Source organism: Lissotriton vulgaris, chromosome 2_1, assembly GCF_964263255.1.
Source record: "Lissotriton vulgaris chromosome 2_1, aLisVul1.2, whole genome shotgun sequence".
In the NCBI taxonomy this organism is placed as follows: Eukaryota; Metazoa; Chordata; class Amphibia; order Caudata; family Salamandridae; genus Lissotriton; species Lissotriton vulgaris.
In genome coordinates this window covers 1,819,713,586-1,819,732,996 of record NC_141687.1, presented here as the reverse complement: position 1 = coordinate 1,819,732,996, position 19,411 = coordinate 1,819,713,586, and the positions used below count along the sequence as shown (strand labels likewise).

Genomic DNA, 19,411 nt, shown 5'->3' with positions numbered 1-19,411 from the left:
TGGAAAAAACGACTGGCCTCAGAAGGAAGCTCGACCTCCACCAGTTTACACTCTTCTTATCCAATCAGTCTTGTCCTGCTACATCCTCTTCGCTCTTCAGAAGGGTTAACAGCTGTAGGCATTTGGCCTAAACGTTACTTATTTCAATCTCCTGTCTCATTATGAAATTCCTAGCAGAAGGTGCCCCCAATCAGAGATGGTTCAGCCCTGACCCTTCACAAAAGCGATGGGAGTAGTAGCCATGCACTTGCTTTTGTATGGAGAGAACCTGTAACCCAAACATGTTAAAGTGCAGTCTGCCTATGTTCCAGATCAGGCTGTCTGTGTCGGAGAGAAAGCCCTTCCGCACCATTGCTAACAATGGCATTCAGAGGAGCTGTGCGGGACTTCCGGCGGGGATGGCTTATCTTCCACCCTCCAATAAGGGTTCTGGCCTATACCACACTTGCCCTCATTTCTTCTTAAAATCGTTGATCACTGTGTAGTGCTTTCAGAGGACATTGGGTCTAATGGCCTCAAGTATGCCAGTGGTTCATCTAGCCAGCTTAAGAATGAGGCCGAGACTGATCCATTTTACTAATTATTTGGATTAAAACGTCCTTACCTCCAAATGTATTCAACAGACTTGGGGAAACATCAAAGTCCATACAAGCAATTTGTCCCTATAAATGTTTTGTCTGGGGTGTTACCACATCACGAGCTGACATTTCCACCCACCATTAACAAACAAGGTTATTCAAGTTCTTAGCAGCACAGTACACCAACAGAAAGATATTCCTTTAGAAGCAGAGGAAGAGGCCACATAGTTAGAAATGTAGAGCTCCTTATGTGCCGAATAGCCGTATATATGCACCATATCACTTGCAGACTTGGGGGGGGGGGCGTTGACTGTTATAATTCCATCAAGTCTGGAAAGAGGTCATAACAGACTTATAGGTACTGAAGATCATGGAGTACAGATACTGAATAATGTTTGTACAGAAGTGAAGAAGCCACAACATGTACACTAGTAAAACAAGACCATGAAACTTTCCCATATATATATATATATATATATATATATATATATATATATATATATATATATATATATATATATATATATATATATATATATATATTTTTTTGACACTGAGGAAGCCGTTTCACGGCGAAACGCGTTTGTCTTTTGATGGGGTGACGGGGGTCTGTCAATAAACTGAAGGAAACATCCAGCTCTGAGTGCCGTCTGCTTTCTGGGATACAAGCGAGCGTGCAGCGATATATATATATATATATACATATATATATATATATATATATATATATATATATATATATATACACTCCGCCGAAAAACGGAGATTTATATAAAAATGCTGTTGGTTTAAAGAGGGCAAAAAGTCTCTTCTTTATATTCCACATACCAAAGTTGGATGGGACATTAATGCCAATATCAGACCATCACCTCAGAAATCAATATGTCACACACAGAAGATGAGAACGTTACAACAGCTCATCCCATTGCTGGAGATGTGGGCCCTCCTGGCAAGTCTAATCCTAAAGAATGCACAGGACCATATTCTGATACACCTGAAACACAGAAAGTTGTTGCACTGCAGTAGGTAGCAAACATTATCCGTTTTGTGTACTACATTTTGACAGAAGTCAGCATCTAAGGCAGTGGTGGCTGCACATGTAAATAGATTAGTGAGCAGGTGTCTGTTTATACCAATGACAAATTCCTTAAAGAGAATTAAAAGCAACGCAAACTGAACAATACATATTTCTACCTGTTGGGCTTCTCAGTCAAATTTCACAAATCATGCCTCGCCTGCACACAGCAAAATACATTTCTGGCACCCCCTTTACACAAAAGAACAGTGCCAATTCAGAAGAAGATATGTCTCAATCTCTTGTGAATTTGGTAATGACACTGTTGGTCATGACGGCTTTTGGAATTCACATAACACCACATAGAAGCATATGCATGAGACCTTCACAAGAATGATTCAGTAGTCAGTGATCACGAGCACAGATGATTGGAGGATGTAATGCGTCTAACTGAGAGAGTACAGGACTCACCACAACAGTGGAAGACCACACATTGGCTCATTCTGGGATACAGCAAATATGGTGACCAAAATCCTGGCTGCTTTCTAATAGACTGGGTAGTACACTGATGAATTAACTGGAAAAAGTCAAAAGAATCCAAACAGAAGCTTCTACGATGTCATCAGAGTGCAACAGCAAACACAAGGGTTTGCAGAAAGGACTGTCTAGAAACAATTGCACAACAAAATAGTGCCGATTCTCATAAACAAAACAATCACAATGTCTTACTTACCAGAAAGGAGGGGGTCCCTCCTTCTGTCTCATAACGCATGTGAAAACACTGGGCAGTTAAGAGTCAAAATCAGATAGTTACACATGCCAAGAGACGACACCAACAAAGATGACACAATCCGCAGAAAAGGAAATGTAATTCGAAAATTGCACATAAATCCAAATGCTGTGCACATCATATTCAGAATATGTATTTTACTTATTCACAATGCATGTAAACATGAAATGCCAAAACAATGCATCCAGTTCTAAATTTACACACTGTATATCATCCTAGCATCTAACCACTGAGCTTAGGAAAACATACTGGACAAGGTGTTTTGATCATCAGCTATAGAAACTGTTTGAATGACTCATTTTGACTTGGCACCTACATCCACAATGCCTCACACTTAGGCACCATCTTCAGATTGCTTTATGAACTCTCAAATTTGAAAGCACACACACGAACAAAGCAGTAAAAGCGTGGCTCGTCACTATCTACATTTTCTTTATCAGTGCTTACAATGACTCCAAATGTCAACACATTATGTTTCTCTTCCATCTTTTCTGGGTGTAGAAGGACATAGCACCATTAAGTCATAATCTGTATCTGTGGTGCTCCACGGGAAGTGTGACTACCATAGGGTCATGACAACTTTGGATGTCAGGCTTTTGCTTAGTTCTTTCCAGGCACCCTGAACATGCAGAGAGAACCATTCTGGTTGTAATGCGCAATGTAATTGTGATCAAAATTGGGTTGCAATCATTAACCGGATTTGGCCCCCAGTTCCGAAGCTAAACCTGCTGACGTCGAGTAAGCAGTCTGCCAGACTTAGCAGGTTACCGATTCGGGTGATTATTTGGAAAAGGAGCACCATCCCTCTTTGGTGTTTCCAAAACTGTTCTGCCTTGCCCAACACAGAAGACTACATTTATCCACTCCGAATTGGCATCGGCCTAGATAGTTCATCACTAAGTGCCCAAAAACGGACTTTGTCATTTCAACGCAGTCAGCCGTCCAACAGAAACCAGCATTGATTGCCTCAACATACAAAGATTCTTGTTCGCAAGGTGAAGTTCCTCTCCAACTGTGCCGAAAAACAACTCCTTGACCTCAGGTCGAAAACACATAAGACCTGGTCTATCTTCAACCCTGAAACTGAACACCTTTAACCCCTTCCATGAGGCCGCGATTCTGCGCCTGTGCGGCAGCATCGCGAATGGGCGGGTTAATGACTGCCCCCAGCCGTCATCAGCACACGAGCACCGTAGTGCATGACGGCTGGGGGCCGTCATCAGCATGCAAGGGGTTAATACCAAATATTCCTCTGTGCCAAACATCTATGAGAGTCATTCAACTCTGAAAAAACACAGCATGGAAGACAACTAAATTATCCTTTTAGGAAGCTCTGTGAGCATACAAAAAGGCAAACATATCCAGAACAACCTCAGGATCACCACTGCATCGACTTTGAAAATATGGAATGCATCTGCCAGGATTTTCAGACAGATTCCCCCTTATAGGGTTATACACCCATCCTCCCCAGATGAGGGGGTACTTTAGCATGCTGTTTAAAGGTGACTCAGAAAAGGGGGTGGTGATGAACAGAGTGTCTGAATTAAGCAGACCACTCTTACCCAGTCCAAAGATCAGGGCTTGATCCATCACTGTTATTTATCTCACTGCACCATCCCAGCTCAGAACCTGGCTATATGCAAATCAGTCTGTCCCTGGCCCAGTGCATCGTGGGAACAGGGCAGACTAAACTACCAAGCCAATTCTTCACCAGAAAGGAGACAAGCTACCGGGGACCGGTTTCTGGCATTTCAGCCTTCTTGGGCCCGGCTTGCTTGAATCCTGATGGTGCAGTGAGAAATGGACTCATGTCTGAGTATACCCTGCCACACCTATAGTGGCCAAAAATGATTCAGAAAAGGGGGTGGTGATGAACAGAGTGTCTGAATTAAGCAGACCACTCTTACCCAGTCCAAAGATCAGGGCTTGATCCATCACCGTTATTTATCTCACTGCACCATCCCAGCTCAGAACCTGGCTATATGCAAATCAGTCTGTCCCTGGCCCAGTGCATCATGGGAACAGGGCAGACTAAACTACCAAGCCAATTCTTCACCAGAAAGGAGACAAGCTACCGGGGACCGGTTTCTGGCATTTCAGCCTTCTTCGGCCCGGCTTGCTTGAATCCTGATGGTGCAGTGAGAAAGGGACTCATGTCTGAGTATACCCTGCCACACCTATAGTGGCCAAAAACGATTCAGAAAAGGGGGTGGTGATGAACAGAGTGTCTGAATTAAGCAGACCACTCTTACCCAGTCCAAAGATCAGGGCTTGATCCATCACCGTTATTTATCTCACTGCACCATCCCAGCTCTGAACCTGGCTATATGCAAATCAGTCTGTCCCTGGCCCAGTGCATCATGGGAACAGGGCAGACTAAACTACCAAGCCAATTCTTCACCAGAAAGGAGACAAGCTACCGGGGACCGGTTTCTGGCATTTCAGCCTTCTTCGGCCCGGCTTGCTTGAATCCTGATGGTGCAGTGAGAAAGGGACTCATGTCTGAGTATACCCTGCCACACCTATAGTGGCCAAAAACGATTCAGAAAAGGGGGTGGTGATGAACAGAGTGTCTGAATTAAGCAGACCACTCTTACCCAGTCCAAAGATCAGAGCTTGATCCATCACCGTTATTTATCTCACTGCACCATCCCAGCTCAGAACCTGGCTATATGCAAATCAGTCTGTCCCTGGCCCAGTGCATCATGGGAACAGGGCAGACTAAACTACCAAGCCAATTCTTCACCAGAAAGGAGACAAGCTACCGGGGACCGGTTTCTGGCATTTCAGCCTTCTTCGGCCCGGCTTGTTTGAATCCTGATGGTGCAGTGAGAAAGGGACTCATGTCTGAGTATACCCTGCCACACCTATAGTGGCCAAAAACTATTCAGAAAAGGGGGTGGTGATGAACAGAGTGTCTGAATTAAGCAGACCACTTGTAGCCCGGTAGCTTGTTTCCTTCCCAGTATAAGAATTGGCTTGGTAGTTTGGTCTGCCCTGTTCCCATGATGCACTGGGCCAGGGTCAGACTAATTTGCATATAGCCAAGTTCTGAGCTGGGATGGTGCAGTGAGCTAAAAAACGGTGATGGATCAAGCCCTGATCTTTGGACTGGGTAAGAGTGGTCTGCTTAATTCAGACACTCTGTTCATCACCACCCCCTTTCCTGAATCATTTTTGTCCACCATAAGCGTGGAAGGGTATACTCAGATGTGAGTCCCTAGCTCATTGCACCATCAGGATTCAAGCAAGCCGGGCTGAAGACGGCTGAAATGGCAGAAACCGGTCCCCGGTAGCTTGTTTCCTTCCCAGTATAAAAATTGGCTTGGTAGTTTGGTCTGCCCTGTTCCCATGATGCACTGGGCCAGGGTCAGGCTAATTTGCATATAGCCAAGTTCTGAGCTGGGATGGTGCAGTGAGCTAAAAAACGGTGATGGATCAAGCCCTGATCTTTGGACTGGGTAAGAGTGGTCTGCTTATTTCAGACACTCTGTTCATCACCACCCCCTTTCCTGAATCATTTTTGTTCACCATAAGCGTGGAAGGGTATACTCAGATGTGAGTCCCTAGCTCATTGCACCATCAGGATTCAAGCAAGCTGGGCCGAAGACGGCTGAAATGCCAGAAACCGGTCCCCGGTAGCTTGTTTCCTTCCCAGTATAAGAATTGGCTTGGTAGTTTGGTCTGCCCTGTTCCCATGATGCACTGGGCCAGGGTCAGACTAATTTGCATATAGCCAAGTTCTGAGCTGGGATGGTGCAGTGAGCTAAAAAACGGTGATGGATCAAGCCCTGATCTTTGGACTGGGTAAGAGTGGTCTGCTTAATTCAGACACTCTGTTCATCACCACCCCCTTTCCTGAATCATTTTTGTCCACCATAAGCGTGGAAGGGTATACTCAGATGTGAGTCCCTAGCTCATTGCACCATCAGGAATCAAGCAAGCCGGGCCGAAGACGGCTTAAATGCCAGAAACCGGTCCCCGGTAGCTTGTTTCCTTCCCAGTATAAGAATTGGCTTGGTAGTTTGGTCTGCCCTGTTCCCATGATGTACTGGGCCAGGGTCAGACTAATTTGCATATAGCCAAGTTTTGAGCTGGGATGGTGCAGTGAGCTAAAAAACGGTGATGGATCAAGCCCTGATCTTTGGACTGGGTAAGAGTGGTCTGCTTAATTCAGACACTCTGTTCATCACCACCCCCTTTCCTGAATCGTTTAAAAGTGACTAGCCTGACCATTGGGGTGTAACCGGAAGATAAACTAGAGGTCCTGTTTCTTAATGGAGACACTTACTCCTCTCTCTGCAAGAATCCATCCAGCACTTGTTCACCTTGTTATAGAGGAGGTTTGACTCTGCCCTTCAGCTCCCAACGTGTATATTCACCTAAAAGTCCAGACGTGGAATGAGGCCCAATTGTGCTCAGCTTGGAAGTTTTACAACATATTTCATAGTTTCAAAAGCACTTAAAAATATACTTGTATAGATGATTGCTGATAGCGAACTTTCTTTCGGACACACGCATAGATTTTCATGTGGTTGTAAGAACGTGGTTTAGCAGTCCAGTAGTTGGTGGGAGGAGATGTGGGAGGGACAGGAAAGGGAGGAGCGGAGGAAAAAGAAAACGGCAGTTAGAAGGTCGATCAATAAAGGTGGAGCAAAGAGAATACCTGTGTCCAGTGTCCTCATTGCCAGAGGGACACTACAACTGGCGACGAGGGTGGGATGGACTGCACTGTGCCTCTGTGCTAGTCCCTGAAGCCGGCGACCCTGTCCCAAGGCGGCGCGTGGTGAAAGTTGCTGTCTCAACGAGAGCGCCTGCTGAGTGAGTGCCGCGGCGGATCCTGCATCGACGGCATCGCGGCACTCGAAAACCAAGCTCCGTGGCCTGGAAGCTGCGTGGAGCGTTGTCCCCTGCAGCACGATCGTGCGCTATCGACTGGGTGCTCACCCCAGATGCGTGCAAATGTGCGCCGAGGTATTGACGTCGGGAGCCCACCCCGGTCATACCTATTGAGTGAAAGGTCCTGCTGAATAGAAGAGGGAGGCCACGCGAAGACAAGAGGCCCAGCACAGCGCTCACACGCCCGGTGAGTGCCCGATCGAGGAATTGAGGCTGGGGAATGCCAATTGGACCCAAATCTCGTCGAAAACGAGATTTCAAGAGCAGCGGCCATCTTGAGGTCAGGCGCCTGCTCCTATCCCCTGTCAGGGATATTGAGCGGCCATCTTGAAGTCAGGCAACTGTAATTTCAACAAGCACAAGCAAGTACTAGCTCTGAAGTCACCAAGCATAAGCAAATGCAAATTCTGAATATAATAAGCACAAGCAAATGCAAGGGTTGAATTCAACAAACATAAGCAAATGCTAATTTTGAATGCAATAAGCACAGGCAAATGCAAGATCTGAACTCATAAGCACAAGCAAATGCAAGTTTTGAATGCAATAAGCACAAGCAGATGCAAGTCCTAAGTGCAACAAGCACGAGTAAATACAGGTCCCGAATGCAACAAGCACAAGCAAATGCAAGTTTTGAGTGCAATAAGCACAAGCAGATGCAAGTCCTGAATGCAACAAGCACGAGTAAATACAAGTCTCGAATGCAACAAGCACAAGCAAATGCAAAACCCGATTCTAACGAACAAGTGCAAGTCCCGAAGTAAATTTTCAGCACCAAGTGAAGATAAGTAACTGAAATTAAAGGAAGAAAGAAAATAAATGATCTAGAAACACGAGTAAACAAAGTGTCAAGGAAGCTTTCTCTCATCAACAAAAGTGGCTGGTTACCCACGTAAGTCTTGAGAAAAGGAGTAAGATGTCGATGTCGACAAGTACCAGTGCTGAGGAAGCATAAATCACCTGCAGCTGAGTGGCGACCATTGTGAACTCAGGCAATCCAAGTCTACCTCACTGAAGCCTACTGAGACAGACATAAAAGCTGAAACATCTCTATAAGGAAAAGGTGAAGCTGGCGGACACAATACAGTGGTCACCTGTGAGTGAGTTTTCCCAAAAATCAAAGGAAAACAACTATACGCAAGATCTCGACCGAAGAGGGTCAGCAAATAATACGGGAAGCATCGTGAACAGTCCTGTGACATTTTCATACTAGCACATTCCACCATCATGTCGGTGAAAAAAGACACACCAAAATCTAACCCCTGCATTGGAGTACCACCCCCAGTGACACAGACCGGCACCCAGAGTTTGGGTCCCAAATGGAACCGGTGGCTGGAGTCACTGGATGATTTTCTTGCAACAACTGGTGAGCGAGGAGATGGAAAACGTCGGCTACTACTACTTCAGCTGGTGGGTCACGAAGGCCGACGCCTAATCAGAACATTTTCAGCAAAGGACACAGAGACATATGGAAAACTCAAAGAGACGCTACGCGCTCATTTCAACACAAAGGAAAACGTGGATCATGAATGCATCGTCTTCTACGCAGCACAGGAGGAACCCGGGGAATCATTACCAAACTTCATAACAAGGTTACAAAGTCTGGTGCACTACTGCCATTTCAATACATTCACAAACAAGGAAGCAATTCGACTCCGGGTAATCGAAGGCTGTTCAATACCTGACACAAAGCGCAAGATCCTTCAAAGGCAGTTCTCGCTAAAGGAAATCATCAGAAGGGCCGAAGCTGGAGAGCGGGCCAAAGCAAGAGAATTATCAAAAGAATTACACCTTAATGCAAGAAAGGAAGATAAAAGAAAGGAGACATCTCTCATGTCTGTGAATAAAGCCCAAGAAACAAACAAAACCACAAAGAGGGAGGGCAAAGGCAGACTAGAGGTAAGACAGCAGGAGAGACAAAGTGACATGAAATACTCCGATTAAACAATACAAACGACAGTGGAGGATGGCAAACAAAAGACCAGGATTATCCAGGAGTATGACAGTCTCACTGATATAACCTCAAGGAGTCATTCAACTTCAAGGAGTCATTCAACAAACGTTACAAACTATTCTGAAGAAGCATCACGTAGGACAGACCACACAAATGGCACAGATGACAGCCTGCTCAACAAGTATGAAGGAAAGACAAACTACAGAAGACTGGACCAGTCATGCCAACCCTAGAAACTTTTGGGAACAAAAGGGGTTAGGTCCTACCCAAAGTAAAAGGTACGCTTTCACTTCCCCAAACTGACTCAGCCACTAGCATAATGAATGATTCAATCATGTAATTAAAAAACATCCTTAAAATCTTTCTAGGCTTCTCTGTTCGGCCACGCTATTCATTTAAACGGACCTCCAAAAGACCCCCTCTGAAATTCTACATTGAGCAGCCTTGGTATGTAGCGCACACCGTCATTATAGCTACTTCATGGTAATAAGGAGCCCACACACTAGACTAAGCAAAACATTGCTTTTGTATCCTACAGATACAAGACACATACAGCCCTGATGACAGACCAGTGACTCCAGTCTGGTCTAGAAACGCGTCGGCAGTGTTGTTTGGGAGATACAAAGTATCATTGTTGTACAAAAGCTAGGACCGGCTGGTCCAGCATTAAAATATATATAAGTCATTTAATTACTTATATTCTATCCTCCCAACCCCTAGTTTCTCACATTCAGTGTTTGCAATTTTTTGTTGTTTGTGATAAAAATGTTTGTATTATTTTTTCAATAATTGTTTTATTTAATGTCTGATGTGAGAATACTTTCTAATGTGTGACATAACGGTTTCTAAATGTGTAAATAGTCTTTGCCTTTAATGTTTGTTTAGCCTTGTAAATATTTGCAATCAATGTCTTTTTCTGTCAGCAATTTTTTGAAAATATAAAAAATACAAAATGATTGACACAAAAAAATGGTGTCTAGGGAAGCGACAATAAATTGGTTTCTTACCCTGTATCAAAAAAACGTATTGAGTCACTGTGGTTTGGGTACTTTGTGTTGTTCAACCCTAGAAACTGGCACCCGAACACACCCGAGCAACCCACTATTCATCAAACTTCATAGAGTAATCCGAAGAAGCATCAAGCAGTGGGAGACATCACACCCCTGGCACAGATGTCAGTGCATCCAACAAGCGAGACGAAGAAACAGACCACATAAGACGGGGGGATTCACTCAGACACCGGAAAGGGGTAGGCAAATACACTCAAGACAACCGTGACAACGAGGAAACTGAGAGGAGACAATTAACATCATAAGAGAGAGGCAGAGACAAAATGCCCTGGGATCAAACAAAAGAAATAAACGCATGGCTATCAAATAATCTCTCCATTGCAATAGCACAAAAGACCCTTCGAGAGATGTACCCGAAGAAATGTCCCAAAGATAGCTCCGACTCCAAGAGCAGTTCGTCACAGCCTACCAGCTCAAGGAACTTGCCAGTCAAGACGCACCCAAAAGAACGTTCTCAAAGGAAATCAGTAAAAGACTCCTCTGATTCAGAAGGCATGTCTGTACAATCACTCGGGTCAACAGAATCAAGGTCACAAAAACGCCCATGGCATCGATCACCCGAATGCACAATGGAAACAGAGAACGTTCTCCCCGTCCAGAGCAACATATCTCACGCCGATGACTCAGAATATTTGATCACCCCGCCACGCAACATGTCACGCCAGTCACAGTTATATCAAGACATGAATAATATACCGTCACCCTGGATGGGGTCAGCAAGGCTGACTCAAAGGGCTTGCAGAAGGAAAACGAATATATGGGACATTACCAACCATGTTAGAAAAAAAGGACTGTCTCATTTCTGGTGGCAACTCCTAGACTTTGGAACTCTCTGCCCACATCCATCAAAACCTGCCCCACTCTCATTGCTTTCCGCAGATCCTTGAAAACCTGGCTATTCGATCAATGATTCCACCAGCTGGCTCCTGCCCCATGAAGCTCTCAATGCGCCGAGACACCTCAGGGTATTTGTCGTGCAATACAAATTACGTAAACATAAACATAAACATCACTCTGCAGGGAAAGCAAAATGGGTTGACAGAGATAGATCATCCTCAAAACAAAAAGGGATGAGAGAGGAACATGCACATGCCCGGATTGTCAAAGAGTTCAACATTCCCAAACGCGAGTGGGAGTGGGAGTGGGTGAGACAAACAGAGCCAGCAAATGAGTCCCAGAACCGAATCAGGACAAACATTTCAGATAATGCTTTACCGTCTGATATGCATGACTTTGAACATGAGGACATTGCTGACTCTGACCGGAAAAGACAAAAAGAAGTGAAATTACATGCGGATGCTCGGAAGAAAGACATAACCCCATCCACTCATGAAGGAGATCGGGTGTCAGTCGAACAAGAGCTACAAAGGAAGACAGACTGCCGCTATCGAGCTGGGTCATTAATAGTCACCCAACCAGAGGGAACTATAATTGCATCAGAGTCTGAAAATGAGTGGATTGCGAGAAATGTGTCACGTTTCTAAAAGTGCCCATCCGCAGTCAAAGACACCCTTGCCAATTCGTCGAGGACCCTGGTTAGTGAGAATGACATAGCTGGCAATGTTCAGCCGAGACCCAATAATCTTGTTGAGTCCGAGAGCAAAAAAAAACTCAGAAACTTATTGGAAAGCGCAACAAACCTTTCGAAAATATGCACGGCTGGTTGAAGAACTGTAAACATGCCCACACCCTCACCGAAATAGCAAGCTTTTATCAGCATGATTGACTGTTGCATTTGTTCAAGAAGAGGGGAGATGTAAGAACGTGGTTTAGTAGTCCAGTAGCTGGTGGGAGGAGATGTGGGAGGGACAGGAAAGGGAGGAGTGGGGGAAAAGGAAAACGGCAGTTAGAGTAGGGACGTTAAGGGGAAAGGGTTGATCAATAAAGGTGGAGCAAAGAGAATATCTGTGTCCTCATTGCCAGAGGGACACTACAGTGGTTGGACATCCTTTTCTCTCTGATATGATCGAAATACACTCCTACGTGGATTGCCATTTTAAGACACTGGTTAGAACACGATGCAGTACTGGTGGGTCATAGCTTGCAATACCGGATGCAATACCTAAACGTGTCTCGTGCAGAGCTTCAGGTTGCTTAGCACAACGACACTAGAAATCTGCAGAAAGATTTGAACTTTCAAAACCTATAACACTGATCAAGGCCAAATCAAACACTTCCTCATTTCTTCTGTGCACACATTTTGAACTTTGCTGTTTAGCAGCTGTACCAACTTTGGTTCAGGATTCCAGGAAGTTCAGAAGCATTTGAGTTTTAGGTAAACACAAAACGGAACTGAAACACAGGACTTTGGCTAGTCAGTAAGGTGCCATGATATTTATGGGAAATCACTCAAGAGGACTCTGCTACTTCCCATGTAGTGATTATGTTGCCAGAATATGACTCGGAGCATTAAAGTGATTATATTTAACAACTGCTATAAGATAACCACAACTATCATTTTTTAAAGGAAATGGTGAGCCAGATTGGTTGCTTTGAGAACCCACATACTAAACAGACTTTGACACTCGTGTCTGAACATGGAAGCATGAGGTGTGGAATGAATGGCTACTCAATTTGGATGTCTTCGGAATGAGTCCCATTACATGCATATTTTAACCATGCACCTTAATACTAAAAAGTAAACTTAAAAGAAGTTCAGAGGAGTGATGTTAATAGGAATTTCATACTCTTAACTTAAGGGATTGGTCACTCAGTCAGGACAGGGGGCCTATGATGGCGCTATGCTGGCATAATGTCCCAAGCGAGATACAGAACGATTTTCAGAAGCAGACCCACTGCCCTACACAGAGTCATGCAATGCTCTGGATGCCCTTAGTTTATACTGTAAAAGACAAGTAAACTGATTCTTCCATAGTGTTTCTTAGAATGCTATTTCCTCAGTACACTTAAATTCCTGGTAGTTGAAAATTGTAACACAGACCAAACTAATATGCGGCTCTATAGACACACTATACTTGACAATGATAAGAATTATAATGAAGTTGCCACCCTCCTAAACAAATCATACCGTTGTCACCTGTAGTAGTAGCAGGATAGATTATTTATTTAGAAGGCACACACCCACAATAGCCAACAGTACCAATACCAAATAAAAGCATTTAGGAATGCAGAATGGTGGGTCTCTCATGCCTTGCTAACAGTGTAGCTGTACTCCAATTCCATATGACCTCTTCTAATGCACTAGTGGCCACTTCAGCATTTTCTTCATATGCACATTTTCCCTGCTGCAGCTGAGATTGGTGACTATGACCCAGGGAAGCACCCTGAGGGATACAGCTCCAAGTTCCAGTTCTTCCCGAAACATTCTGAAAAACTGGAGCGGAAGATCTCAGATATTCACAAAGCAGAGCTCAGGTAAGACCAGAACTCTTTGTTTCTTGATGGGGTTCATCTCCTGGGGTGGGGCACCTTGGCTTTGGCTGAAATTATCATGAAGAGGCCTTGTTAAAGGTCTGGTATCCTTGTCATAGGCTAGAGTTCTCCCTGGGATGGGGTCCTCTATAAGTATCGAGGTCCTCATCGTAGGTTAAGGTCCATGACCTAAGATGGATTTCTACAGGTTATGTCTTGGTTTACACTGGGGCCCTTGTCCTAATATTGGGTCCCTGTCCTTGGAAGGGGATTATGTCTTGGTCTCACATTACTGTTCTGAGTTTTAGTCCTCATTCTGGGATCGTCCTCCTGAACTGATGTCTTTGTCTTGGGCTTAAGGGGGGGCGTCATTTTGGGCTGGAGTTCTGGTTTTTAGACTTAGGAATACATGTAGTCGGCTGAGTTTAGGATTGTAATCATATGCTGGGGTTAATTTCCTGTCCTCCTATTCAAAAACTAATATCATAGTCTTAGCTGAGGATGGCATCCGGGGCTAGGAGTCTCATCCATGGCTAAGGGTCTTTGCTCTGGGGCCATACCCAGGGCTGTGTCTTCCTACTGTGCTGGCCCTTCCTTCTGTGCTTCCCCTCCATTTCACAGTTGAGGTCTCTTTCCTGGCTCTCAGACCGTGTCTCAGACTAGAACCATACATTAGGGTTCTAATCCTAGGAACACGTTTTGGACTGCAGTCTCCTTCCTGTGTTGAAGTTCTCACCCTGATCCTTCCTATGGTCCTAGATTGGTCTGGGGTTCTCTGTCTGAGCTCAGACCATCAGCAGAGCAATCAGTGATACATGCATTATAGTTAAAAAGAGAAAACCAGGGACAATTAGACATAAATATACTCCATCAAATTATTGAATCACAGTTCTTCTGTTCCCCAGCACGATCTTGGAACATAAGTCAGTTATCAATCTGAAGAGTTAGTCCGGGGTTTGGGCTGCACAGGTTTAATGAAACTGCCCTAAGCAACAACCAAGATGACTTTCTGGCCTGGACAAGAACCAGCACATGGTCCTATTTTCATGGGCAGCACAATAACGGAAAAATACTGACCCCACCTTTACAAATAATTGAGTACCTGAATGCTGATTTTGAGTAGATCAAGAATGTTCTTACAAACAGAAGTTAAGAGGTGTGGATGAATTCATCTCATCAGTGCACAAAAGTGCTAGGTGGTGTACTTACGGGCTTGATGTTTTCTCCCCTCCTATTGAATGGGCGCATGTGCTCCCTAGTCATGAACTTCTTGACCCAGGTCATCGAGAAGCATCTCAACCACATGTACATTTATCCATCTTTGCATTGATAATGGACCTGTAAACCAATGCTATGTCCACCTATGTCTTAAAGAAATCAATTTCTATACAAAAGAGAGCTTTATTTGTCTAAATGGTGCTACTTTTAGAGGAAGACAATCCCTTCGCTTACCCTGTGATCCTGGAGTATCCACCAGCACCATCAAAAAAATAGGTAGCCGTGTAATTGTCTCAACTCCCACTTAAACATTAAATGATAACCATGGTTCTCTTCAAGGGAATCCTCATCAATAGTCATAAGCACATGAATATTCCCGCCTATGTGCGGGACCCCGGAAACACATCACATATATGTGAAAACCATAAATGTAGCTCTATATATATCTATATATATATATATATATATATATATAACACCCAATGCAGCCTTCCATAGTCATGCTGAGCAATGTTGCAAGAAATTCTCTTGTACATAAAAACATTTCAATAAAGCAGGGAGAATGAAAGCATTTGAAAACTGCTTTAATATACAGCAGAAATCACAATCCAGCAAGGAAGAATGAAAAAACATTGTCAGCACATAGGCTGCATTGTAGAAACATTAGTGTAGAAAGCTGAAAAGCTAACCCACTAAATGCACTCAGAAAAAAATGGCACCGTGCCTTTAAGGCAGCCATGACCCCTAGCTTCCCATCATGCCTCAGGGGTGACAGTTAGGTCAGTTGTTCTTTCCGGCTCCTTCTGTCAGGACCCTGGTTACTTCAGATCTACCTTTTTTCTGATTTCTGTCAGAAAATACTTCTATTTTTGTGTCAAAACCCTTTTTCTTCGACGTCTTTTTGGTGTTGGAGTATTTCTCTATTGGTTTTTAGAGAGCTGAGCATTGTTTTTCAGTCAGAAATGCCCTCTCTTTTTGACCCTTGCCCTTCCTGTGGCAAAAAGAAGGCTAAAACAGACTCCCATCCTGTCTGTATTCTATGCCTTCCTTTTGAAAATAATCCTAAAACCTGCCAGCGTTGCCAGCTGTTGTCCATGAGAACTCTGAAGGACAGAGAGAGGATTCGCCTCTATGAGCTGGCTGAGAAAAGAAAATCTCCTTCTAGAGGCAGGTCTCCGATGAAGAAGAGGAAAGAGAAAGCCACCACAACATCCAGAAGTAAGGTTCCAGTAAGCTCTCCATCGGCGTCGGGCTCAGCGCCTTAAATCCCTTCATCGGCAACTAAAACGTTGACAAGAAGACCATCGACGGCGGGCTCGCCGTCGAGAGAACACCGGTCGTCGACGAAGAACACAGGTATGTCGGATACTCCGCCGTCGTCAAGCCGGAGACTATCTGCATCGAGAAGTCGCTCTCCATTGGTCGTCGTCGCCGTCTATTTGGCGTTCGATGTCGAGACAGGCTCCGCCGTCGCAGGGTCACCGGCGATCGTCGTCAAAGCAAACGTCTCCATTGCTTTCAACCAGGCAGCGGTCGGCGTTGAGACGCGCAACGTCACCTGAGGCTAGGCAATCATCGCCTCTGTCGTCGTCCAAGCAGCGTTTGACGTTGAAGGCTCGATCCTCTCCAACGGCGGGGTATTCGGCGTCAAGACCAAGAGTGAAATATACCAAACGCCGTTCGACGTCGAGACTGCGGTCTCCGTTGATGACGAGAAGTGCCCCGATCTCGAATCCACTGACTTCTAGGAGACGGTCAGCGTAGAGAGAAAGATCGACGTCGCAAAGGATTTCTCCGTCCACCCGCTCATTGTTGAGGTCTCCTGCAGTCTCAACGTCGAAGGCGAGGTCTATGGGCTCCAGACATTCGACGTCACACCATACAACGTCGAAGCACACTGAGAGATCAACGTCCACTGATGGTGTCACAGAGCCGGTCGACGTCGAGACACTCCCCAGCAACGTCACATCGCTCATCAAGACGCCAATCACGCTCCAGAAGCCGCAGAGAGTCCTCTTACTTCATTCGGAGCTCACCCCAGACGATTGCAACTTCACTCAGTGCATCTGTTCATTCCCAGGAGCCTCCAAGATCTCCTCCAGGAGGTTCTCCAAGGGGATAGTGATCTCCTGCCATCCATCTCTCTCCCAGATGGCACCAACCTCTCCATCATTGGGAGGCAGTGCCCGCAGGTCATGCTCAACGGCCTATGGGCTACTCCAGTCCGCTGCACAGATCACCATTGCAATGCCTCATGCAGGAAGTGGACAGGTCACCCACCACTCAGACCAGAGAACACTGAGGCAGATCACCTAAACGCAGGTCGACTCCGGGGCATCGCAAGAGGTGGCGCACACTCATCCAAAAGGGATTACTCACCTACCCTGATGGATAGTCCTCCTTCCAGAGTGTCGCCTGTTGATGATGTGAACACTTTTCATGATGTTCTCACCAGAGGAGCTCAAAAGCTGGGCATCACCATGTCGGCTCCTCAGACAACCACATCCATCATTTTCGAGACCCTCCATCAAAGGTCTGTGGCGAGGCCATTGCTCCCTTTGGTCCCTGGTATCATCGAGCTGGTAATGTATATCTCCCTCGCTCCATCATCGGCTAAAGCAGCTCCAGATCGGATCCTAAAATAATATAAACCAGCTGCATCAGATCCTCTTTTCCTCAAATCGGATCCAACTCAGGACTCTGTCATTATAGGAGCAGCGAAGAAGACACACGCAGTTGCATCTTCCTCCTCTGCTCCTCCGGATAAAGAGAGTAGAGCACAAGATTCTTGGGGACAAGAGGCTTGTGGCTCTGCAGCATCTTCTCTTCAAGTGTCCAACCCTGCGGCTCTGCTGGACCGTTATGACAGGTCCTTATGGGATTCGCTGGAGCGCTTCAAAGACAAAACTCCCAAAAGAGGATCAACAGGACTTTTCTGAGATCCTCCAGGAATGAGCTCTGGTGGCCAACCAGGTAATTAGCACTGCAGCAGATGGTCCGTCTTTGGCTGCTCACTCTTATGCACATGGCATATGTGCACGAAGATCTTCCTGGTTACGCCTCACAGCGTTAAAACCGGAGGCTCAACAGGGCATCCTGAATCTCCCATTTTCTGGCACTTCACTGTTTAATGCACACACAGACGAAGAAATGGCTAGAATGAAAGCCGGATTGGACACCTTAAAGGCTGTGTGCCTGAAAAAGAAAAAGGAGTTTAGGAAGCGATACAGGCCCTACAATCGGAAAAATTACCAAAAAGAGGGTTCAAACCCCTCAATTGTCACAAAACAAACAGGGCAAATCCCAGCACCAAGGCCCTCATTCCTCGAGAGGAAGAGGAAGACATTAATAGCAGTCCTCCTCCGCAACAAAAACTCCAGGGAAGCAATGATTTTCTGCTTCCTCTAGCACAGTGCACATGCCAGTGGGAGGAAGTATCTCAAGTTACATTCAAGAGTGGCGCAACATAACCAAAGATCAGTGGGTGCTAAATATACTAAAAAATGAGTACACACTATGTTTTTGTGCGTCCCCAAGAGACATTTCTCCAGTAAACTCTAGTCATCTACATCTAGATCTCCTGCTTCAGGAAGTATCGACCCTTCTTGAGAAGCTAGCAATAGAAGAGGTCCCTCCTGCACAGAGAGGAAAGGGAGTTTACTCAAGATACTTCCTTGTTCAGAAAAAAGACCAGCCTAACAAGTTCAGACCAATTCTAGATCTACGTTCTCTGAACAAGTTAATCAGAAAGGAGAAGTTTCGGATATTGGCGCTCCACCAAATATTCCCACATCTGAAGAAAGGCGATTTGATGTGTTCGGTGGACCTCCAAGATGCGTACTTTAACATTCTAATCACAACACGAAATCGCAAGTTCTTGCGGTTCATGGTGGGAACAAAACATTACAAGTTCAAGGTCTTACTCTTCGGCCTAAAATCAGCTCCGAGGGTATTTACCAAATGCATGGCAGTAGTAGCGGCAGCATTACATCGCCAAGGCCTGTTCGTGTATCCATACCTGGACGACTGGCTGTTGAAGGGATCATCTCCTCAAATGGTGCAGGAACACCTTCACATTTGCCTGTATCTCCTTCAGTGCTTAGGCCTGCATGTCAACCTGGACAAGTCGGTCCTTCAACCGACTCAATCACTCCACTATCTGGGCGCCAACCTAAACTTCGACCTCTGAAAAGTGTTTCCTTCGGAGGAGAGATTGTCATCAATGAGAGACAAAGGCAACATCACCCTTCGAGCTCATCAGCCATCAGTAAGGCAGGTGGCTTCTCTGCTGGGGACGATGGCCTTGTGCATTTCTCTCATACCCAAAGCCAGATTGAGGATGAGACCGTTACAGCAAGATCTCGAGGACAAATGGGATCAATCCTCGGGTCAGTGGAGCGACTGGATTCTCCTCTCTCCTGCAGCAAAGTAGTCAATTCTCTGGTGGCTGCAACCACGAAACCTTCTGGTGAGAGTCCCTTTTCACCAACCTGTGCCACAACAATCCCTGATCACGGA

The 19,411-nt window shown here is 45.4% G+C and overlaps 1 protein-coding gene across 3 annotated transcripts in view; it reads left to right on the top strand.

The window, feature by feature from the left end:
• FRMD5 (FERM domain containing 5) overlaps positions 1 to 19,411 on the top strand; it is a 550,452-nt gene that overhangs the window by 382,287 nt on the left and 148,754 nt on the right. For all 3 annotated transcript variants that reach the window (XM_086957901.1, XM_086957902.1, XM_086957903.1), the window contains one exon: positions 13,555 to 13,678. In XM_086957901.1, the coding sequence (XP_086814027.1) occupies positions 13,555 to 13,678 (124 nt within the window). Of the gene's footprint in view, positions 1 to 13,554; positions 13,679 to 19,411 lie in introns of those variants that run through there.